The 25,068-nt window shown below is 42.1% G+C and overlaps 1 protein-coding gene across 2 annotated transcripts in view; it reads right to left on the reverse strand.

The window, feature by feature from the left end:
• The window catches only part of MELTF (melanotransferrin), a 133,006-nt gene that overhangs the window by 64,221 nt on the left and 43,717 nt on the right, over window positions 1–25,068 (reverse strand). For both annotated transcript variants that reach the window (XM_069213147.1, XM_069213146.1), the window contains exons 4-5: window positions 16,631–16,813; window positions 12,484–12,637 (exon numbers count right to left, since the gene is read on the reverse strand). In XM_069213147.1, coding sequence (XP_069069248.1) covers window positions 12,484–12,637; window positions 16,631–16,813 — 337 coding nt within the window. The remainder of the gene's footprint in view (window positions 1–12,483; window positions 12,638–16,630; window positions 16,814–25,068) is intronic.

Consider the following 25,068-nt stretch of genomic DNA (forward strand, 5'->3'; position numbering starts at 1 on the left):
GTTACTCAATGTGGTGTGTGGCCTGATGTCCATCCAACGTGAATAGGCTTGGCGACCTAGATCCCCTATTCCTAGAATCCATGGGGCATCGGAAGTCCCCTAAGGACACTACTGATCCTGGCAGTGACCCCCCAGAAAAGGAGTGTGGTGTGGCCAAAGCAAGGTAAGCGTCTGGAGCGCACAGCTTTTCATCCTTCGGAGGTCAATACACTGAGTACCATGGAAGTGTTTGATACTAACCCCTCTTGTTTACAACACTTTGAATTGCTATGAATCATTTCATAATCCAAATAATACTACTAAAACTAACTTATTTTGAATAGTGATTCATAGCAATCTTCTGAAGTTCCAAGTATTGTAAATAAAAAGTCTCAATATGGAGAGGGGTATTTCATTAATCTATCGCTTCTCAGTTCCCCACACACCATACCCACTAGACACACAGCACCACGGATGGGAGAAAGACCTCAGGCGCTAAGAAGTCGATGAGTGGGTGGAAACCAGGATGGCTTGAGGACTCTGGTGTTCTTGTGGGTGCGAGGGATCCCAGAACTTTGGCACCCAATAATTTACCTCAAGAGAACACCCACAACTTGATGAACTGGAGACAGCATTAAACCTCAATGTGTCACCAAGGTAAAGCACCTCCCAGCACATCAAAATGTCAGAAAATAGTCAATTAAGTGAAAGGGCCAAGTCATAACCGATTTCTAGATCAACAGAATAGCTTAAGGTATTTATTAGAAAAATCATACAAAATGCGGTAAAGAGTCAATGACCTGTAGGCTATCAGCAAATACAGTATTACAGAAAAGTGCAAAACCAAAAAGATTCCCAAGTATGCAGCAAAATCAGGAGAAAGACGGAGTGCATGCCTAGCAGCATGCAGGGAAGATCGGGAATGCTGTGGTTCACTCCCAAAATCAAACGTTTCATACATTATTTTCCCATATGAAATAACCAAGGCTGCAGTATCTCTGTGGTGTGAGCAAATATATAATTTCCTTAGCATGTCAGAGCACAGTCCCATTAAGCATCACATTGCCTCAGCACTTAAGCACTATCCACTACATGACTAATTATTCTGTCCACACTCTGGAGATGGTCGAGCAAACTGAATTCATAAACAACAGCAAATGATTATGAATGAAGAGAATACAGTGAGCTAGCAGAAGGACCTTGAAGTGATAGCTGCAGGTATGTGACTGAGCCAGGGAAGATTCGTCAAGAGCAGCCAATATACAAACATGAATCTGCTTGGTAGGTGCTACAGAAATAATAAACAGTGACGTGCATGGGGAAAACAAGGGTGACATTCATTTAGAACAACAGGCCTGCTAGGCCCTAAGTCAGGCCTAGTCAACAGGGGTCAGGAAAATGCACTTCTACATAACACAGGGAACTCATTTTAAAAGCAACTGTAATATATCAATGTGTGCACGCGTAATCGAGTCTGAAACTTCATCCTGTAAATAATACACAGAAATATAAATGCATACAAGTCCTCAAAAGTAGCTGCTCGTCTCCGCTTGATCCAAATTAAAGACTTGCACAGGATGTATTATATCCTGGAGAGATTGTGAAAATGGGCCTCAGGCAACCCCCACATGCCCCAGTGTTCAGCAGAGAATGGTTCCTTTTTCATATGAGTTGGGCATGTCCAGCTAATTGGTGTGTTTTGTCTCAGGTGGAGAAGCGTCGCCTGCCACACTAGGTAGAACAGCGGGGCTTACCCCCAAGATGTCTTTGCTGGGTTGCTGGAGGAGATGGGCGGACCAAGAGGTGGCTGTCTCTTGATGAGGGAGGTGGGGGGGGTGCATACTTGCCAAAAGGGACATCTGGCTGTAGATGGGGCTCTGCAACTTGGCCTTACCCGCACGAGTGGAAAACTGGAATGATTCAAGGCCCTGTCATGCAACATGAAGTGTACAAAGCTAGAGGGCGTCCTCAAAAATACAACAGAATATGTGGACGATGGCTGAACTACTCCCAGCCGTAGGCACTGTGGTAGCATCTCCTACCCACATTGCCAATCTCCAAGTGAGTGTTCCATACCCTATGTCTTACTGGGACTACCAAGGGTGGCAATGATTACAATTAGGCCTGAAGAAAATAGTCTCGCTCTTCTCTCTTGTTATACCTGTGCCTATTGAAATAACCTTGTTGATAATATACACTTAACCACTCAAATGTTTACTTATAATATGATGTGCCGTATGGTTACCGTCATTGCAATTAATATTGCCTTTGCTCGTACGAAAATGTATTAAAATGTTGGAAAAATGGAAGTGTGTATATAAAAAGAAGTTGATTTTGTTGTTCTTATTTGTTTTCTTCTTGGGGATTCTTCTTCTTGTTCTTGTTATTTGTATTATTTTTCTTCGTCTTCTTGTACTTGTATTTGTTCTTATTATTCGTATTCTACTTATTCTTCTTATTTTTGTTCTAATTATTTTTGTTCTACTTATTCTTCCTATTCTTGTTCGTGGTCTTCTTAGTCTCCTTACTCTTTTTCTACATCCTCTTGTCCTTCTTATTCTTATTAATCTTATTCTTCTCTTCTTATTCATGTTCTTCTTATTCTTTACTTTGTATTCTTTTTCTTATTCTTATTATTGTTCTTCTTATTCTTGTATTTGTTCTTCTTATTCTTGTTCTTATTTTTCTTATTTTTGTTGTGTTTTTATTCTTCTTACTTTGTTCTTATTCGTGTTCTTAATGTTATTAGTCCCGTTCTTTTCTTTGTATTCTTATTCTTCCCATTCGTTTCTTCTTATTTAGCTTCTTATTCTTTTTTTCTTATTCTTGTTCTTCCTATTCTTTTCTTCTTCTTGTTCTTTTAGTTGTTCTTCTTGTTGTTAGAACACTGTGACTAATGGTGGGAAGAGCAAACACAAGCACCTTTAGCACTTGTTTTACCTGTTACATTCCCAAACTAAACCCGAAAAAGGACACTAAATGCAACTATATCACAAAGTTAAGCAGTTGCAGCAAACGGAGTTCTGAAATGTTATTTGGCCTCCCAAGCCCCCACTTTCGTGGCCCATCTACAGACAGACTGAATTTCAACTGGAACAACCTCCTCTCTGACCTTACGCGAGTGCTCCCGTGTGTTTACTGAAGTGGGTGAGGTAGCTCATGCGGTCAATGCAACGACTGCCGAGGTCGTGTGCATCCTGCAGCCAGATTCAACTGTTGTTGCTGATGCTCCATAACCTGGAGACTACAGTATGGAAGAAGGACACTGTCACTTGCTTTTCTCAGATTCAGCTCTACATTTCCTCTAAAACATCCGCATGCAGGGGATGATCAATCCATATCAAATAATTCTTAAAGTGAATCTTTCAAATAAAAAAAGCCATGCCTGTCAAAGCATTACATATCTTTAAGGAGAGAAACTTCCCAAAACCGTGAGCAGTAACTTTCTCTGCAATAAACAATGTGTGGGCAAGATTGGAGGTAGTTCAGCATATTGCTATATATCTTTTTCATGTGCACTCTCTCTTTAAGTGGAAAGCTCATTTAGCACTGTCTACAGCACAACAACCCTTGAAGCACCAAATGTTGTGGCTGAAGATAACTATGATTTACCACAACACACTCTCTAGGTTTGGCATCTGAATTTGCACAATACCGGGTTGGTTTTTGCATCTAATGCCAGGTTTTGCACCACACAATGGGCAATGAGATGTGCAAGTATGTTTGGGCTAAGCATCATAAGATCTCTGCTCTAAATACCGGCTGCGGTGTTCTTCTAGACCTTCACAGGGGCGCAGCTTCCATTGTGCAACAGGTGCAGTGGCACCAGGGCCCAGAGGCCTGAGGGGCCCATTGAACTCTTATTATTATTATTATTGTATTTCACAGTAGAAATGGGTCGGGTGGGTCAGCTCCTTACATGCACTACAGCCCATGACACACTGGCTACGTCACTGCAAGTGAGAGCTGCAAGTGTCCTCAAAGGCAAAGTCATACATTGTGAACACATCCTCCTGTCCCTATCAGACTACTAGAGCTCCAATTCCCGACGATCTTCATGGCATCATTGGCAGGGATGTAGGTGCTGCTCTACAGGCTCAGAGCACATGCCCTGCCAGGAGCTAGGAGACGAGGGGCAAGAGATGGTCCATCCACACCCAAAACTGCATGGGGAAAGCTGGGTTAAGACTCTCAACTATCAGTTGTGGTAACCCACATATGATGACGCCTGATTACCTTCTGCTGAGTCCCCAGCAGATCTGAAATAACTATTTAGATCTCATTGGCCTCCACCACCAGATGTAGGGAATGGAAAGATATTGAATATCTGGATTTCCAATGTTCTTGGGTCAGAGGTATCTGCTGGAGAACTTTGATTCAGAATATCCACAATTTGTGAAGGTTATTTCCCTGCTGGCTAGCGTGTCACCTACACTGAAACAGAGGTCTCTTTACCTTCAGATCCAGTAAAGCAGAAGGTGGCAGAGGCTCTCAAGTGAGTGTATGCTAGCGTCAAACTGTACTTTTGGGCTGTCACATATGCAGTATTTGCTACTAAGGTCCACATAAAGGATTTTTAAGTGCTTTACGTACGTGTTCTGAAGAGAACAGAGTTTGTACTGAACTTCAGGACTAGTTGCATCTGCACCTTCTCTGCAGCCTGGCAGCAGTACTTTGAGGATTTCTTCAGTACCTGGGTCGCAATATACGCCATATGAACTCCATAGCTGCGGGCTGGGAGAGTATCTGACCTGGGCCTGCTCCCTCTCATGCTCTTGGACTCCTCAATATTTATTGCTCCATCTTCTCTCTTTAACTCCAAAATGACCCAGAATCACCTGCCTGAGGGTTTTCAGCTGACGTTTAAGATGACTCTGCAGGGACTCCACTTCAGGTCTTCGTCCTCTTTTCTTTCTCCTTTCCATCATGATTGTTCCAACCTTGTTTTCTTTTTGCCTTTCTCAATCCACTATGTTTCCTGTCAGGTGGTGTTTGATGTAATTTCCTTATTCAGTCCTTTTACTATTTAAAGGCCTCAGTATAGTTAGCGGGTGCATTTGCAACAAAGCTATGTTCCTTCACTTGTTCTCTGGCTTCCTTATCTTGCTGATCCTGATTCTTCACTCCTGGGACTTCTTGGAATCGGCAAGGAGATATTTTTATGCTTTTGTCTTTTTTCCTCCTGATAAGGTGATGGTGTCTCAAGCGCACTTACTCACCACATATTCAAGTATGTAGTGACATCATGGCTTTGGAAACAGCGTCCCTTACCTAGGACAGCAGTAGACACAGATCTGGATTACGGGTAAGTGTCTAACCCTGAACAGGGTTCTGGGGATTTTATGGTCCCATTATTGTCTCATACAACATTTGATGGTCTTTGCCGTGCCCCATCTTCTTCTGAAGCTGTTACTCTCCAAGTTCAAATGCAACCAATACAATTGGATACTGCCAAACCCTCCATCATTTCTCATGTGTCATTCTTGGGAATTAAGATGTTTGGACCTCATTTGGATGAGCTACATAAACAATCAGATGAGGATGAAAAGTTGCTACAGTCATTTTGAGATCAGTCATCCTGGGTTTGTTTTTTCATGTTGACTAGAGCTTAGCAACACCAGCAGCAGTTTCCACAACCACAGGGACTTAGAAAACATCCCTTTCATGGGCAGGTCCGTGGACAGGGGTTACCTTCATTAACAAATCCTGACACATACTTGTTTCCACATGTTGGAATGCCTCCCAAGACCTGACAATTCAATGTTCCCTTTGGATCTGATGTGTGATTGCCTTCTTCAGTAGCCCAGTATATGGCGTTCTCACATTCTGGAACAGTGGGTACTGTGAACAGTATCGGAAGGATATCAGTTGGATTTCATGCAGAGCCGTCCTTCCTCGTTGTTCGATCGCACACCTTTTCCAGAAGGGGTGGACCCCTTCTGAGTTGGAATGTAATAATTCTAGTGCCCCAGGATGACAAGGACACTGAAATTAAGTGAATCGAGTGAAAAAACTGCCAGGAGATGTCAGATCTATCTTGGACCTGAACAGGATCAATCTGTTTCTGTGGTCTGCAACATTCAAGAAAGTACCAATTTAAACGACCATTCCCCTGGTATCTTAGGGCTCATGGACTTACAGGATGCTTATTTTCACATTCTATTGCATCCTTTGCCTCAACAGCTTTGCTAATCAGTGGGAAAGTACCATTGTCTGGCTTTTCCTCTTCTCCACAGATCTTTACAAACCCTTTAGCTCCACTGGTGGAATTTCGCCAGGTTCAGGTTGTTAAAATATTCTAATACCTGCACAACTGGCTAGTTAGTGCTCTTTATGTTTTACAGACTCAGGAAGACACAGCTGTGGTATTCAAAATGCTCCAAGACTTTGGCTTCCTTCAGAATTAGTATAAATCACATTTTTGCTTGGTGCACACTTTTAAACAGATCGGTTGAATGAGTACCTGCCCACCAAGTGCATGTTCTTTTTTCAGGCTTGTGTGAGGGACCTGCTAAGGGCAGACCTTATATTAGCAAGAATCTTTCTGAAGGGCCACGGGTTGCTGTCAGCCATTACATCAGTGATCCCTTTGTCAAGGTTGCATCTAAAGCCCCTTGTTCAAAATTGGTTGGGTCACTGGGATCCCACCAGTCAGGGTCTAAAGGTGCAGGCTCCTGCTTCTACAATGCTATGTCAGGAGTTGGAAGATGGGCTTCTATCTTCTTGTAGGGGGTCTTTCTAGCTTCCCCGCTTTCCTGGTCGTTTGGGGGGGGGGGGGGCAGGACAGAAGATAGTGGGTTAAGTTGAACTGAAATCCTGAACTTCCAGTTGGTGTTCCAGAAAGCAAACACTGTAGAAGGGGGAATGGCCAGGGAGTCTTAGAGGGAAAAGTGGACATCAGCTCACTAGGAACAAGAAGAAAGGTGGCAAGCCAGTCAGGATAACTGGGCCCAAGAAGAAATTAGAAGGGGGCGATAGGAGAGAGAAAGGGAAAAGGAAACCCAAGAAAAGGAAAGGTAAAGGCAGGACATCAAAGAAGCAGGAATGGGAGAGAAAGAGGACAGACTTAAGGAACAACGAGCTCAGGATCTTTTGCCCGATAATCTATCTAAAAGTGCCCAACCTGGTGAAACTTGAAGCAAGTCAACACCTTGGGCTTGGAAGGACGTCCCTGCCCTCCCTTTTCATGATGCTCCTTCCCTGATACACTATTACCATTCCAATGTTTTCTGGGACCGCCTTGAGTCCTATGAGAATTATCCTGGCCCTTACCCTGCACTTTGGATCCAGTCTGTGGGGAGTTAAAAAGGGCTGTAGTAGCAAGACTTTAAGCCAGTGGAATAGAGAAACCCTCAGCAGACTGGTTCCAAATAAGAAAGTAAGGGACAAGAAAATTCTTATGGGTTCAAGGGACAACATAGGCAAAAAGGCAACTGGGTTCCAATTCAAAGAAAATGGAGGACAGAAGGTTCTTCCTAGCCCAACATGATTAATTTTATAAACATCACAAGAAGGGCAGGACAAAAGGGACTGTCAGGTAAAAGTTGTTTGACCAGCTCCATCCGTTCTAGAAATTGTACTGTCTGTAGGTGAGGAATGCCCATGACCATCTACCTAGTAGAAACAGATATTTGGGAAATGGAACCAGATGGTCTAAAGCACAGGTTCAATGGCAGGAAGGTTTCTGCCCTGGGGATTACAGAGGCTTCCAGGTCTATGTTTAGAACAATGGGTCCCAACCTGGGGTCTGGGGACCCCTGGAGGTCAACAAAGCCTCCTTAGGGGGTCCACAATTACTTAGAAAATTAAATAAGATTAACACATTAGGGGCCAGATGTATGAAAGGATTTTATCCGATCTGTGTCTATGGGAAAAAGCTTTCGTACATATGGCCCTAGGTCACTAGCTTTCTGTACGGACTCAGTAGGGGGTCCCCGGATTCCAATAATGATTCAGTGGGGGTCTCCGGGATCCAGTAATGATAACGTGGGGGACCACAGGAGTCAAAATGTTAAGAACCACTGGTTTAGAGGAAGTATCTCAAACCTGAGAAGTTGTCTCTGATGCCAACAGCACAGACTTGGCAGCTAGCAGGGTAGACATGGAGAACCTGATTACCCTACTGGAGGTGTAAATCAATGGCAAGTCAAGCCTGTTAAAGATTCATCAGACAATGCGGGTGGCTACAAACAGCAACTTACTCTTACTCCCTAAATCCTGCCAAGAATCAAGTCTGTTTTTAGGTAAGCTGAATTTGTCTTCAAATTCATTTTGATTGATGATGGCATAATCCTCCTAAATATTTTAAACCCTGTAGACTGTTTTAATGCCCTTTCTTGCTCACTGCTACTTAAAGAACATGCCACTTTATGTGTGCATCCATGACACACATCGTTAAATGCATTTGTAATGTTGCAACAAACCCTTTCAAACATGGCCACTATTGATGCGTACACATCCACATCGGCAATCCTAATTAAAAAGCATTGGCAAAGTCAATAGGTTTCAGTGCTGAAACTTACCGGTTTTCCAAAAGCTTGATTAAGAGAAGAAACCATGGGTCGTCTGAAGTGTACTTAAAGTGGAACATTTTGTGGATCTATTGAAAGCCACAGATCCTAGATTTCCCACTTCCAAAAAAAGATTATTTGTAAATTAGCTCATATATATTCTAAACTGTGAACCTTCATCTTATGTAGATTAATCTTGCAACTTCTACATCTATATTGGTGTTCTAAACTCCCAGTGGCAATGTTTTCTCATTCATTCCATCTTTGATGATTTGCTATGCACTTCCACTTTCAGAGAAATGCCACCTGAAATCTTTGTATGCTGTCACTTGGTAAGTGTACCCATGCTGTCCTACTCTTTCTCTTGCACACTGTCCTTTTTATGACCTGATGCTGGGTTGTAGGTTAGGGTACCATTATTACCATTGATGACATGTAGTGCTAGATTGATAAGGGTTGATGATTTGGCCCCAGTTGTCTGTGCTAAGGTGGCTTAGTGGACTTGGTGTATGTAATGGAGCTGAATGCAGTCATCTTCCCAGATGAAAGGCTTCGCTAAGTATCTCAATCTTTAGGTCTGTGTGTAATATGTATTTTAGTTTGGATTCCAAGTGCTTGTTGTCCATCATTCTATGAATAATCCCTATAGGTACTCAATGATCTTTCTCCATATCTTATCTGACACACATTCTAATAGGTATATGGCAGATTCATTATAACATATGGTCCAGGCCAGGACAGAATGGGTGCCACCTTTGGTAGGTGGTGGACGCCATCTTCTGCAGAAGGTCTTGTTTACATTCATTTTAGTTTTTATGCATATCAGAAGAATAAGGGCCTGACTTATACTTTATTAGCGCCACATTTGCATCATTTTTTGGCGCAAAAGTGGTGCACAGGTACACATTATAATTGAATTTTGTAAGTTCGCGCCACTTTTGCGTAACAAAATTACACAAATTTAGCGCTAAAAAAGTATAAATCAGGCCCTAAGAATCTTCAAAGATCATCCTTTGAAAACTGATCAGGCCATCAAGCTGACGAGTTGTAAGCTGGAACTTACAACTCATCGGTTCATCATGCAATTTCTAGAGCTATTTCTACATGTCACTACAGTCTAAGGATAGAGGGATTGGTGCTGGTGTATATTGCACAGATGTAAATCTAAGCAGTCAGTTCATAGGAAATTAGGCTTTGAATATTGTTGAGGACAAGGCTCAGGGAAAGGTTGAGGATCATCTGACTCTTTTCGTCAATCTAAAGTCAGGTGAAATTTAAAATTCTTGTTCATGAAATACTTATTGTACAAATAGCAGATTGCCGTAGTCAGAACTCACTTACTTATACTACACAACGACATCCATGCAGCCTTCTGCCGTAACCATGTATCTAACTATCCACCACATCATCTGCCTATTCACCTTTCTACTGGAACACACCCACCAATGCTTCCATTTATTTGTCCTTCCTTTGCCAAATATGTATCAATCCCTATACGTACATGCAATGACACCTATGTATCAATATACCCTCCCCATGTGTCCATCATTGCTTACCCAAGTATCCAACTGCACCCAACCATCTACCCAGACATCAACTCATCACTCAGTCCAGCTAACAATATCCACCTGTGAGTTCATGTGTACTTATGACATCTTACTGGCTGTGTATGTATGAAAAAGATTCCTTTCTAAAATGGGTGATTGCCTTCTTTCCACTGGCTTGGAATACGACATTCATAAAAGGTTAGATTCATAATAAGAAGAATGATGGACATCAAACTGGGGCATGTTGGTTTAGTTGGTTTAGGATCAGGGCTGGGGAGTGGTCTGCTGGTGAATCTGTTGGTTTGGGGTTTTCAGTAAAGATAGATTTTCATTGGAGGGAGCAAATTTGAGGGATAAGCTGGTTCTGCTATCAGAATCCAGGATATCCTGGGCATCATCACTATGTTTTCTTTCCTCACACCTCACACTGTCATTCCTTTCGGAAATGTGCCACGATGTTGACTATTTCATCAATAAAAAAAAAAGCATTCAAAGCATTACACAGTTCTACTGAGGGTATCTCTCAGGGGGTTGAACTTGGTACTATCCAGAGCAGACAGCACAAACCTAAAGATGGTGAAGATTAGAACTGGCAAGGATGGCAGTACTCCATAAGAACTTTTCTCCGTTCAAATTGCTTTTCAAGTAGTTTCATTCTAGCTTGGTGCTGGCATTGAGGATGGGACATATATTTTTATGCCTCTAGGTTTCCAATTTTCAACTGGCTTGCTTCAGATTTTTTAACTCTAGTATGCACCAGGGTGTGTTTTGGAACTGTGTACATGAGGAGAGTGTCAGAGAGAATTGAGACAAAAAAATTGTCAAACATCTTTCGAATTAAACAGCTACTTTTTGGAAGATCTACAAACTCCTATTTCCTAGCAAGATCATAGAAAGGGAGGTGAAAAGGCAAACTCAATAGCAGGTGAAACAAAACCACCTCTTCCCCTACGACCAATCAAGATTTGCCTGCAAACAGGTAACGGTACTACCCTGCATACTATGAAGTAAGAATAGCTGTTCACCTTCAATGAGGAAAATAAGTATGTCCGCATTCTCCTCAACCTCTTCACTTCCTGCAAAAAAGTCAACCCTGCTGGAAAGGCTCAATTACTGGGCTAGTATATTCAATAGCACGCTGCAATGGATCCAACAATTTCTCAAACATGGCTAAAAAATCAGGATAGGTCTATTTAAAGTGACTGCAAAGCCATGTCTTTTGGCATCCCTCAAGTGTCATGCCTCTTGTGTCTTCTTTTCAACAACTACGTACGTCAGCTGATGCAGTTCCTCAATAAATACCCAGGAACATCCAAATTTCTTCTAAGAAACCAGCCCAGATACCTTACCAATGTCACCTTTACACCTAAAGTCCTTGCAGTGGCAAAGAGTATTAACTTTCAGCTCTCTCTCGTTTCAAAATTCCTGCCTCTGTTTCACACTGGCCAGAGGATTGAAATGACAAGAGCCCTCACTCTAGAATGCATCAACCACTGTAATTTTATTACTGTGATCTTCCAAAGCAACTCACTAACTGGCTCCTGAGTGCAGAAGAAAGAAAGTACAGTAGGCTTTGACTTGCACTTTGATCTTATCAGATCAACCTTGAGAGCACACCATTGGTTCCCAGTGGATGTCAGATTTAAGTTATACGTTTTGGGACAAAGGCCTTACCTACCTCCCTTCACTCCTACCAGACCTCTTTGCTGATTAGCCACACTTACAACATTCATTCAAACCTTTCAAATTCAGAAGCAGATCTTTGGGTGTGCAAGGATCTAGACTTTGGAAACTTTCATCCCACAGCTGGGATCACCACCTGAGCCCATTCACCTGGTCTTCAGGACTCACTTGAAAACTGAGATTTTCAGGCTGTCCTTTCATTGGGCCCACTGTGGAAGAAGGAGAGCGAGCAAACGATCTTGGACATGAAATACAAAGACCCTGCCTGACTGGCCTCTAACCTCCTCTCATTGGTAACCTGCATTTCCTCTGCTGAAGGTTTTGAATGACCAAAATGGTAATTGTGCTTTACAACACTCCTCATAAAAATAAGCAAGATCTGTTTTCTGTTCTTGTGTCGCAAAACATATCACACAGCAACATGGAGCGAGTACAATAAATAGGAAATACACCCGAAACAAGCCAGACCTATAGGCTTTGCCTCTGCTTGTTGACTCTAATCACCATTTAGTTATAGGAGGATGATGAAAATGAGGTCACTTGAGCAAGTTACATACAACCCTGCCTTATTGCCAACAAATTTACTTTTCTTTAGTTGACGTGGGCCATGAATATATAAATACTATCCACACATATCTTTAATGTCACTATAATGTGAGATAAAGCTTGTCTGAGATCAGATGTTTACTCTCTGATGCTGCAATGTCCCCTGGATGCCTTGAAAGGGATTTGTTCTGACTGTAATACAAACACGCTGACAGTACCTGAAAGCGCCACTGTAGTCGTAGTATTTCTCCTGCTCGGTCGTTCCACAAGTACTTTCCACAGTTGATCCCCGACAAAGGCCACATAGAGTTTCATTGTATTTCGTCTTGTTGGCTCCAGGAACACAACTCTTATCAAAAAAGTCGGCTGCAGCTAAAAACGCACATTAACATTTGTTTAAATTGTTTTTTAAGGTAGTATATGTACATGAATGTGACAAGTTTAAGCCTTCTGTTCTTTCGTGGTCGGCAAATTCAGTACCATCAACTTGAGGTTTAGTAACACCTGCTGCGCATAGCGATTACACAAGGTAGGCTTGCTGAATGAAGCGCTATCTAAAAGCATTTTTTTACTAGTTAGTAAAAGCAAAAAAAACTATGAATATCCGCACGTCAAATTGTGTTCTTTGAACATCGCAACGCAGTGCATATGTGCGTGCAATTAAGGATACGCTTTTTTTTTAAAATAGATGTTTTGCTGCTGGCTGTCTGTGGACTGGGGGCGAGGGTGGTCATGACGATGTGATCAATTTACCTGCTGTTTGGAACTAGGGGCCTTCATATGGGACCCTGTTTCTAACTAGCTTCCTGCTTGTACATCCCCCTCCAGCTCCCATGGTGTCATCTTTGATGCAGGTTGAGGGTCCCAACCAGATAGGATATTGTTTCCGTTTTCTCTTGTAGCCCATGTGGGGCCCTGAAGTGCCTGCCTACATGTGTAGCACACTGCACCATGTAGTGTGTTTAGATGGAAGTGGTTGTCTTTATTTTGATCCTATGTGGGAAATGTTTCCATGTTGTGCATAATGACCACCGAGGTGTGGTTATCGTGCTATGGGACAAAGCTCTTAGCAGCGTGATTAATGACGAAATGTGAAAGAGACCTGTAGTTTGTGGTTTTAAGTGAGCTGGCAGCTTTGTACAGCTCTGCAGGTCCCTTTATGGTTTTCCTTATTTTCATAATCCACTTAGCTGGTTACTGCAGTCGGTTTACCTTTCTCAGATGTTTTGTTTACGTTTATGATCCTAAGTGGTCATAGGTTGGAGGGAGAAATGTTGGAGAGGTCTGCTGGGATGGACTTTGTTAATATCATCCTATATTTGACTGTTTTGTAGTGTAGCGCGTGGTAGTGTCACACATGGTTTCATGCAATGCGCTAGCCATGCGCAGAGATTGTTTAGAGATTACAGAATTGGAATCTGGTCTCCGACCAGTGACATTTGGAGAGGAGATTTTCAATCCAGTGAGTTATATCTTGGTGGGCTCTGCTTCTACTACAATAAAGAGACGGTTGTTAAATATTCCTTGGACTTCTTTATGTCTCAACAGATTGTCACTGAGAGATATCAAAAAGCTGTCATAGTATGTAGCCTGTTGAGACCTGCAGTGGTGGACTTAATTAAAGTCCTGCATCAGCCAGCAGTATAAAGCAGATCTCTTCAATTATTCCTGCCTGTTCAATGGGTGATGGGTGTTTACTGCTGTGGACTGATGCAGTAGTGGGTGAAGGACATGACCCATAGCAGTTTTATCTTATGCGAGTGAAAACATGTCAATGAATATAAGGGACTTATTATGCAATTCGCTATATTGATGGGGACCAGGTAGGGTTTTATACTGTATTAAATTGTATTTGCATTTATGTTGTGTTTTCCACCCCTGATGAAGCACTGAAGACTTTACACTGCACAGCATGCTACTACGAACCCAAAGTTACGTTTTTGCTTTCTTTTTTGCAGTCATTACTGTTGGTTATCCAGATTAGTCCTGTTCTCTTAAAGAAACCATTCCATATATTTACTCCAGTTTCTATGTGGTACATTAAATTAATAAGAGTTATGGACGATCTTTAGTATGGGAGTCGGCGAGTTTATGCAGTGATTAACGGTATTATTAGATGAGCTGCAGGTGATTCGGTATTGTTAAGTGGCAGGGGTATGACTTCTAAAAGGAAATGTTGTGATCTCTGAAAAGGAGGAATGGGCAAAATAAAGCAATATATATATATAGGTATTAAGGCGAACATGCACATAGGCTGTGATGAGAGAGGACAGTCATGCAGAAGAAGGAAAGTAAAGTAAGGAGATAGGCATTTGGAAGAGAAGGAAAGGCAAAAGTTTTAAGTTTTAAGTCAAGGCAACTTTCATGGAAATACAGAGGATGCTTTTTTGAGATTGCATGCAGCACTCGTATGCAAAACTGTAGAAAGAAACATTATTTGCATGTGAGATATTGTTATAGTAGGTACTTTGACTCAGGGCCTTATTAAGAGTTTGGTGGCCCCACTGAGGGACCTCCAAACTCGCGGTGAGGATGCCATTGCCATGGCAGTGGCGCCCCCGAGCGTAACCGGCGGGAACATTGTACTATGCAGTTCCCGGTGGGCTGTCCGGCAGGAACAGTGCTACAATATTGGTCTTGGCACCCTCAAGGGTGACGAGGTCAATACCGTAGCACACAGGACCCTCGGAATTCTGAGGGTGCTGGGCAGAGTGGGCCCTGCACTGCCCATGCCATGGGGGAGTGGGCCCACCCAGTGCCCCCAAGCACTGTCTTTCCTCCAGCCTTCCCATGGCGGGGACACCGCCATGAGGAGGCTGATGGAAAGCTGAGTTGTAATCGTCCAAGTGGCGCTGAAGTAAGCGTCGCCCTGGCTGAGTACAACTCAGACCGCCAAAAGGACCGTCAGGAACCACGTTCCAGGCAGAGACAGCGGTCCCCTTGGGGGTCCGCCTGCCAGAGTTGCAATGTCCGACTGTCACCACGAGGCCAGTGGTCCTTGGACCGCCAGCCTCATAATGAGGCTCTCAGTCTAACAGTTTATTCCCTGAAAGGCAACCGCCTAGGCCTCTGCTTTAGCAAGAACAGCTCAAGGTCTGGAAGCGCACAGTAATAGCTAAGTTTTGCCACGTGTATATATATATATATATATATATATATATATATATATATATATATCAGCCAAAGGTAATCCTGTGTTCCTTCCAGGGCTCGCCTGTCGAGGTTGGTGATCAGTTAATGGGCACAGGACCCATTTTAAATTTCTCCAAAAACACAATATATAAAAATCAAAGTCTGGCACTCCTTACAAAAATATAATGGTCTTCATTTATTCAAAAAATGTCATGAAGCAGAAACATAGGGCAACGCGTTTCAACCTTCGCGGTCTTCTTCCTTGGCCCTTCTTACAATACATGTCTAACAAAGTGGATTTGTTAGACATGTAATACATACATGTAATGACAGACATAAGAACATAGCTGAATAGAAGGGAAAGTGAACAGAGCAGGACTGTGAATCAATAGCAGCCCTGACAAAAAGTGCCTAACCCACCTGCCATTGCTATCACTTTCCATTCATTCTCTCCCTCCCTCGGTCTCTCTACCCTCTGCCTCTGTACTCCCTTTCATTACCCCACGCTATGATAAGCTCTGGGGAGCCGGAGGAAGAGGGAGGGGCTGACGACCGTCAAGACCAGCCCCGGATCCTGCAGGAAAATACCCAGTAGGATAAATGGCCAGTCCGGCCCTGAAGCGAATTGCATGGTTTACTGGAATTATACTGTGGATCAGCAGATCACTGCAGTAAAGACATAACTCAGATTAGTTGTTAACTAGTCGTTACATCACACTCATCCACATCAAATCTGTTACAATCCGATCTATTTTTTTTTTTTTAAAGGTGAAAGAAAGTCTCTAAATGGAAGATAGAGGTACATACATCTCACATTTACATAGATGTATCAGGACATCGTTATGCTGATCCACCAAGGCCAGGGCTTAATTTGTGCCGGTGATTGGCATCAGCACTCGTTTTTTGAGAACTAGACTTATTTATCATCATCAGACTTTGACCTCATAGGCAGAAAAGGGAGGAATTAAAAAGAAGGAAAACAGCAGCACAGGGAGACAGCAGGGGTTCAAATAAGGGCACGAGTAAAGTAGAGATATGGAATATAGGACGAGGAAGAAAGAGACATAAGTTGGATTTGAAACAAGGCCGCCTTGTAATTTGGCAGCCCCAGTAATAAGTGGCAAGGCAGGGAAGAAAACCTTTAGGACTTTGCACTTCTTATTTTATTTTTTTACTCCTAAAGACCCTCCCTTGGGTGGGTGGTCGGTCCAATATTCAGTTTTGTCTACTTACCTTGCTCAAAGTCACACCCCACGACAGGCATCCGGCCGCTGTGGGTGAGCCAGCCAATGGGCACATTCCAGCCTGCTGTCCTCCGAATGGCCGTGTGGCAAGACCTTGCCCCTTTCAGGCTGGTGATGGTCAGGGTGGAGTCCTTATGGACAACGGCTACTGCATAGTAGGAAGTGCCGATTTCTTGAAAAATTATAAAGTCCAATAACATTATTCTTAGTTTGATTAAAAGTTGCTTTTTTAATTAGTTATTCCACACAGATTCATTTGATTGATACCAGAAAAATATGGATTGCATCAAATATTTGCATCATTTTCCTATAACCCATTTATGCATAGCTGGCACTTGTCACAGACGTAAGGGCCTAATGCTCCCTAATAATTTTGGTCTTTTACATGGCCAGGTCAAAAGCGTCCTCATTTCACTTCCCTGCATTAGGGCCCATACCAACATTTTGGGGAACCCTTGCATCTCTATGAAACTGGGTAACATACCTAGGCAAAAACAGTTTTTTCATGCTATTTCAAGTTTCGCAGAGACATTACTATCCTGAATTGGACTGTCAATCAGCAGATTTTGGACACCCCTCGGAATACATACTCAGATTAATGCCTGGGACGATATTATAGAAATTGCCTCTATGGCAATGGAAATGAGGACCTGTTTCTTTATGCCCCCCCCGGGGCAACTGTGGTATTACATGATGGGCCGCAGACACTTGCACAGCCCCATCAGTAATACAAATTATTCCTTTGCTACATATACACCAACAGATTCTCAAAGTGGCATTCCCCTTTTTGCACTGGGGTGTGGCTCCAAGCAAATAATAAAATCATTTGGCTTGGTGAGTGGGACATATTAGAGAGGCAAAGAAGCCGTCAGGAGGCACACGGACTATGGCACATAGAGATGGGGCACATTGTGTTCCCTGAGGACCCCCCCCCCCATGGGAGAGAGGACTGCTCAAACTGGTTCCTCGCTCAGTGAAATTCATGGTAGATCTGGTTGTCCCGCAACTCAAAAATGTCACCATCACCCACTAACTGATGCGCTGTTCCCCATGCGGGTTTTGGCTCATGGTGACAATGGGGACCACATTTGCTGTGTGCTGTGACACAGTGCACTGTCCCTCTTGGCGCACCTTGCACTTAATAATGTGTGCATTGTCATGCAGAGTGGGACAATGCACAGAATCCATAATCCATAACTGAGCCCCTAGTCTCTCAGAAATCAGCAGCACACAACCACATTTTGGGCCATATGTACGAACACATTTTACGATTGACACAGAATGGGAAAAACCCTTTGCTACATCTGGCCCTTTGTGCCTTAGCTCAATCACTGAGATTCATGTTTGACACACATCAAGGTATACATACAGCAACCCGCTAGCGTATTTATTTATAAGGAATCAATATGCAATCATTGCTAACCCTTATTTCAAAAAATATTTTTACTTAATTTCTTTAGCTTACATTATTCATGAAAAATTCAAAACAAAGAGAAATACACTTCATTCATATGTATTTTCACATTTGATTTTATTGATTAAAATTACATAGAAAATACAATTTATCGTAATAACGATTTCATCAAGCTCAAAATTTTTATAAAACAGACCCACAAACCCCAACAAATCTCACATTCATATCAAGCATCCATGCTCTGAGCAATACTCCCATGCCCCCCTCCATTGTCCTCATAAAAACACAATGGGGAGACCCCGCTCCGGTCTTCCATCAATATGTCTTGGGCAAGGGGTTCAAAACACGGTCAACTCACGTTTCGATGGCCTTGATAATTCATAACCAACTTCTTCAGGACCCCTTCCTTTAATATCCCTGAACCTATAACAGTGGGTTAGCAATGGTTGCAGATTGATTCTCTCTAAATAAATAAGCTGGCGGCTTTTTCTATGTATTCTTTGATGAGTTGTCCCCTGTGCCCGAGCCTGAAAGGAATACTGGGGCTTGCCTTGAAAAGAATAGTTCAGGTTGGATACGCATCAGCACCACGCCGGTACCGTACCTCTTATCTATAGCAATTTTATATCTTTGTATGAACATGACTTTTATGAATATCTAACTCTGGCGTTTCCTTCTCATTTAATGGCTGTGTGGTCCATTTGATTAAATATAAGCCCCAAAAGAAACAACCATTCCAGACCTGGCAAGTCGCACAATGCCACCGTGTGACACACGATACTGGCTGCCCTCACACAGTCACCCGGTGAGGAGCCGATATCACACGGTGGCAGGGAAACCAAGCTGAAAACCGCTGCAATCAGTGGTTTTCAGCTCGTTTTCGGAGGCGGGTTACTGCCGATGTCCATTAATGGATGAAAACACCCCAGGACAACGGCAACAGCCTCAGCAAGCTCAGGGGTCGGGGGGGGGGGGGGGGGGGAGTGCCTCTTAGGTGCTTCTCAGCACGAGGCCATACCCCCTCCAAGGCCCCGCCCCCTCCTCACACTGTATAGTTGTTGGTGAAGCTGGCAGGTCTGCCGTTTATTAGATATTGTTTTATCTATACATTTGCCTCATGGCCCCCCTGCTACCTCACTTGCAGGGGGGGGGGGGGGTGAGAGGCAGAGGGTGAAAGAGAGCAACAAACTTAATATCCAACATATATAAAACACACACATACACATGCATAAATATAACTTCCAGCTGCTATTCTTGTCTTTTGTAAAGTGCTTTGTGGATTCTGCGGAACCGTACTGGAAGCTGTTTTATTGTTTGCCTTGGTGTTTGAGGTACTTTTCAGAATCTTTAAACACGAAACTGTATGTTTTGTTTGGCTGCCTGTCCAAGCCATGACTGGTATTTTAGAGATCCCTTTTAAGGATGCTTGATTGTAAACCCCTTGACTGTTCCACTATCTGCCACAGCATGGCTTCCCCTGGGATGCCAGGCGTTGTCATTTTGTTTTTACAACTGCTGAGATTTGTAGGTCATTTTGCCTGTGGAGAGACCATGATGTTGTCTTCATAGCATGCCAACAAACAATCCCTGGCCCATTTTCTGCATCTCCAGTGTCCTGAACTGACAGTAAAATATACAAATTGTCCAAATGTTTTCCGTTTCTACGTCTGCCTGCTTTTAAAGTTCAGAAAGCTGATACAAAATTTGATCATCTACCATGAAAACAAGCATTTGCAATGCAACAGGTCTCGCGTTTGCTCATGTTAGAGCTGATAGCGTTGTAAACTCCTAACCTGTCTTTTCACCTATCGGGCAAAAGTGCATTTATATAAGTAACCCGAAAAAGTGCAATTAACTATGTAAAGTGCTCGACTTCTGCCAAGCGAGATCGCGCTCGTAAATGAGAGAAAAAGAAGTCCACGAGCCCGATGGAAAACAGCGAGCCTCGCATGTTATCTGTACTTGGTCGCTGCGCTCGAGGAGGGCTAGCCACCGGAAAAAGCATGACGTATGCGTGCATTCGACTAATGAAAGCAAGCAGATTTTATTAGGCAAGCCCACGAACCAATAAAAAACACTGACGTGAAGTTGACAGGGCTCCGAGCCCTTTTCTGAACACTAAAGAGTCTTGCTGCGATGCGCATGCGCGAGCGCATGCAACAGAGGCTCGACCCTAACAAGCATTTGCAATGCAACGGGTCTCGCGTTTGCTCATGTTAGAGCTGATAGCGTTGTAAACTCCTAACCCGACTTTTCACCAATCGGGCAAAAGTGCATTTATATAAGTAACCCGAAAAAGTGCAATTAACTATGTAAAGCGCTCGACTTCTGCCAAGCGAGATCGTGCTCGTAAATGAGAGAAAAAGAAGTCCACGAGCCTGATGGAAAACAGCGAGCCTCGCATGTTTTCTGTACTTGGTCGCTGAGCTCGAGGAGGGCTAGCCACCGAAAAAGGCATGACGTATGCGTGCCTTCGACTAATGAAAGCAAGCAGATTTTAGTAGGCAAGCCCACGAACCAATAAAAAACACTGACGTGAAGTTGACAGGGCTCCGAGCCCTTTTCTGAACACTAAAGAGTCTTGCTGCGATACGCATGCGCAAGCGCATGCAACGCAGGCTCGACCCTAAAAAGCAGCTGAGCAGGGATGTTTTCCTTTCCGTGGAAAATGGAACATACTTTGCAGTGATTAACAGTTCAATTTACTTCTCTATTGCTTTTTTCTGGGATGCGTATGTACTGCGGAACAACCACTCCTTTGTTCTATTGGAACGAGCATTCCACTATGCACACTGCAACATAAATTGGATAACTCAGTTACTTTAATTGTTTGGCAATCGAATATGCCGAGTGCTGCCCTTCTACATATAATACAATGATCGTAAAGAAGCATATTGTTCTGCAGTCATAATACTAGCTTCTTTCCCAATTCACAGGACGTTGCACACATGTTTTTATTGTAAGGAAAATAAACTAAAAATATGCCTTTCCTACTTGGCATTGGATCCGTCACTTAAGGGAGACCATGTCCTGGTTTTGGTTCCGAACCGCCATATTCTTATTAACAAACCCCACATGAATTGGTTTATTAAGAGCCTTATATAAAATAGTACATGTTGTGGGCCGCTGATTAGAGAGTCTGTTGTAAACAGTAGCTCAAGGGTCACATCTGCTTCTTGCCCCTATGACTGTTTATCACTGCTTTGGGATGGCATTTTTATGGCACAGATGTGCAGTCTTGACAATATGTTGTTGTCAGAGGCACAAGACACTACAGTTTTACTGGATCCAATGGGTCAGTAAATGCATACTATGTTAATAACCTGTTCTAACACAGAGCTTTATTTAAATATTGTTGTATTGCTTATGACTCCACTGTAACAACTGCTTCATCTTTTGGTATGCATTTATTTTTATCTTTTTGTTTTCGTAAATTGAATATGTATATGTATAAATTATACTGTAATATATAAAGTATAATGTCTATATATACACCCACATACACATAAGAAGTAATGCCCCTTGAGGTAATTCCTTTAGCAGTGATGATCTATACATTTCTCTAATTCTTCTGCTCTTGGGTGCTTTTATTCATCCTTGTCAAGAGAGCTGTTGTGTGCTGATGGCTCGAAGGGATAGATGTCCTATCTTAATGTGCAAATCTCATAAACAGTTAGACATGCTTAATTTATATTGGTCCTTCTGTATACTTGCAGATGGGGCCATGACAGAAAAATGGCAGGTAACATAAAAATGATATTCTGCCAATGAAAAAAATAAGCTGAATCCTGTGGTGTGAGTTTGCCAGAAGGGTTTCAGTAGCTTGATCTCGGTGGAAGTTAAGATAGTACATGACCATCACCTGCAAGAGCCACTAAGGGGATAGCCACATTGCTTACAAAGATGTACATGCTTTAAAGTGAGTGAATGTTTTATGCTGGTCAACACTAATACTAACTTAGTTGAGATACCTTTTAGATTCTAATTTTAACTGAACTTACCTTTTTTAAATGTTGCCCTTCTTGTTCTCAAACCTACTATATCTTCCCTTCTTGTGTGTTTTGTTGCCATCCTGAAATAGTTATCTTTAATTTGACCCTTCTAAACAGTTCATGTTGTCTGGTTTTTGAAAGTGATATTGTGAGCTTATGAATAACATCCATTGCTTACCATTGGTTGACTTTTCTGTCACTCTTAATTCCCTGCTTCATAAGAGATTTCTTTTGTCAATATCGTGTTGTCCCTCCTATGGAGCATACATTTTTAGCCATGTCTATGAGTGTCTGGCTTCTATGCTTTTATGGCTTGCTTTTTATGAACCACTTTTCTCTTTATGTTTAAGATCTCCATGAAAGTGCATGTCCTTTCCAGTGGTCTCCCTTCGTGCTTTTACCCCCTCTCACTCTCACTGCTGATGTGCTTATAAGCCTCCACCTGCACTTGTTTTGCTCTCTGCTCACCTGGGCACATCTCTCCCCTTCACTCCAAGTTGCTCTCTTTCACAGTATGTTTCTGCCTCCCCCACGCTTGACATTGCTCTTTTTTTGCCTGTGTTCTGCCTTTTATGTTACTTCTCTAGTGTCAATTCACTCCTCACCCATCCACTCCTGCATCCCACTCATCCGTTATTTTATATGTTTTTAAAGCGCTTTTGAGCTCCGTTTTAAAACAGTGCTTTCAGAACACTTTTCTTATTTCCAGATCCATATTCTATAGGTACATAAAAACAAAACTGTTTCCTTTGTAGCCTCGTGCATGTGTGTTGAACACAATTCATTTACAAGCCTACACAATAAGACACTAGTAGCCTAATCAGGTCTTTTGCCATGGTGCACGCAAGCCACAATGCTGTACAGCATGGATCAAAACCAATAGATCTATTAGACAAGACCTATTGGCTTTAGCAATGTTTGTTTAAACATTGCTTTTCCTCCTTCTAAGGAGACGTTTGTGCTTTATAAATACTATAAATACAGGTATCAAAAACTATATTTGAGTTAAGTGTTTAGATGGATTTACAGTATGACTCCACGTCACAAGGACACCCTCCCTTGTGCCCCAGGCTCTCAGTTTCCACCTCACTGTATTCTATAACATGCCCTTTGTCACATGCAGTTGAATGTCACAATATTGCTGTTTAAATATTGACTTACAAATACCATCATTAACTTCATCTTGATGATGTACTGGCAGTCAATAGACTTGATGCCATATATTCTCTAGGTCAATATTTCAACCATAATACTATGGCACAGCACTGCATGTACTCAGGAGGTGTGTGGGTGCCTGGTGCGGCTTTCTGCCTAGCAGAATCTAGCATTGAGGCAAGTGACCAGGGAGTGAAGGAGTTTGACGTCAATAAGTATATCAGCCTTGATTGACCTGCCTGCCTCTATGTCTCTTCAAGGAGCGTAGGCCGGTGCAGGCTGGGGCATGATCTGTATTCCAGGTGTGGGGAAAGGATACCAGGCAGCAGGCAACCATGTCTGAAAACTTTATGAATCCCAAAAGACCTTTGAAGCTTGGTTACCTGTTTTGACTCACACCACACTTTGCTATTGCAGTAAGCATGTCATGAAGAATCCCTTGCCCCCTGGTTTTGACCCAATTATTTTTTGCTGTTCAACTCTAAGATATTTTATTTACTAGCATTCACAAACTTCCACGGAGGCAGAGACATACAATTTTACAGACTTCCACAACATTTCAAAAGACAATTATAAAAACTGCAAGATAATTCCAGATGTTTTTGGATTATCTAAGATTCCAATTGCCCTAGTGACAGTGTATAAACGTTTGTTAAAAAACATCTTGGCCTACTAAACATCTTTTGTTGAGGTTTTAGATATGGGCAAAGAAGTCCTGAACATTTTGGGCCTATTCACAAAGGTAAGTCTACAAATATAGATTTACTACAAGATAATTTACTCCTATATTTTTGAGTAACTTTTACTAGTTCTGGCTACATTTTGAAGTGTAAAGTTTGGGCTTACGTGTCCCCACTCACTGAAATAGGGGATGGATCCAGTAAAAAGTGAAATAGAACTGCAAGTTGCTATTTATAGTGACTTTAAGACCACATTTGATGCTCCACACACTTTGGGGAGACCTCTACTATTAGTGCACAAATCCCTGTATGGTAAAATATAGGGTAAAGTTTAAATTGTATTGCATTTAATAAAAAAAGAAAAATATTTTTATGTTCAATATTGATGTTCATTTATATATATCAAATGTAGAATAATATAATACAATTTTACAGCATTATCAACTTAATTGTAAATTAAAAATGCAATCATTTGTAGTATATCAAAATTATACAAAATATGCATCCAAAGTTTAAATTAAGAAACATATTTCCCAGTATTTCTATTATGTATTAAACATATTAAAAGTGATGTATAGAATTATTTAAAAGTAATTAGATTATTTAAGAAGTATTAATGTTATGTTCATATTTAAAATCAATGTTATTAAAATATTTAAAAATAAAATTATAAATATGTTTTATTTTGGGATTTTTAAAAAGTTTAAATTGCTTGTATTTATATTTTTGAATAATTTAAATAATGAAATCAATTTTAATATTACTTCCTATGGGGTCCCTTCATCCATTGCTTTCTAAGAGAAGGAGTTGCAGTACTGGCGGTTGGCCATGTGCGGTGCTGGACTTTCTCCAGCTCTGAGATAGGGTTCACCGACAACTGTTTGAGTACTTTTTTTTGCTGTAGTAACTACAGGAGGTCAGTGTGTGACTAGCAATTGACTTAGCTTTTGAAGACAGACGCACATGCCTTCCTAAACCGCTCGCAAGACTTCCCTTAACCCCTCCTTACTCCTTCCAAAAGCCCTACCCTTTAGTAGTAAGTATTCCACATTTTCCAGTCTCTCCTCTCTGTCCCTCCCACACTTACTAGTAAAATCTTAAGTGTACGGAGATAGCTGCAGTCACAGCAGAGACCTCTGTGCATAAATGATAGAAGGGGCTGAGGCACAGAACTCGGCAAAGAGGC

This window comes from Pleurodeles waltl, chromosome 11 (assembly GCF_031143425.1).
Source record: "Pleurodeles waltl isolate 20211129_DDA chromosome 11, aPleWal1.hap1.20221129, whole genome shotgun sequence".
Classification (NCBI taxonomy): Eukaryota; Metazoa; Chordata; class Amphibia; order Caudata; family Salamandridae; genus Pleurodeles; species Pleurodeles waltl.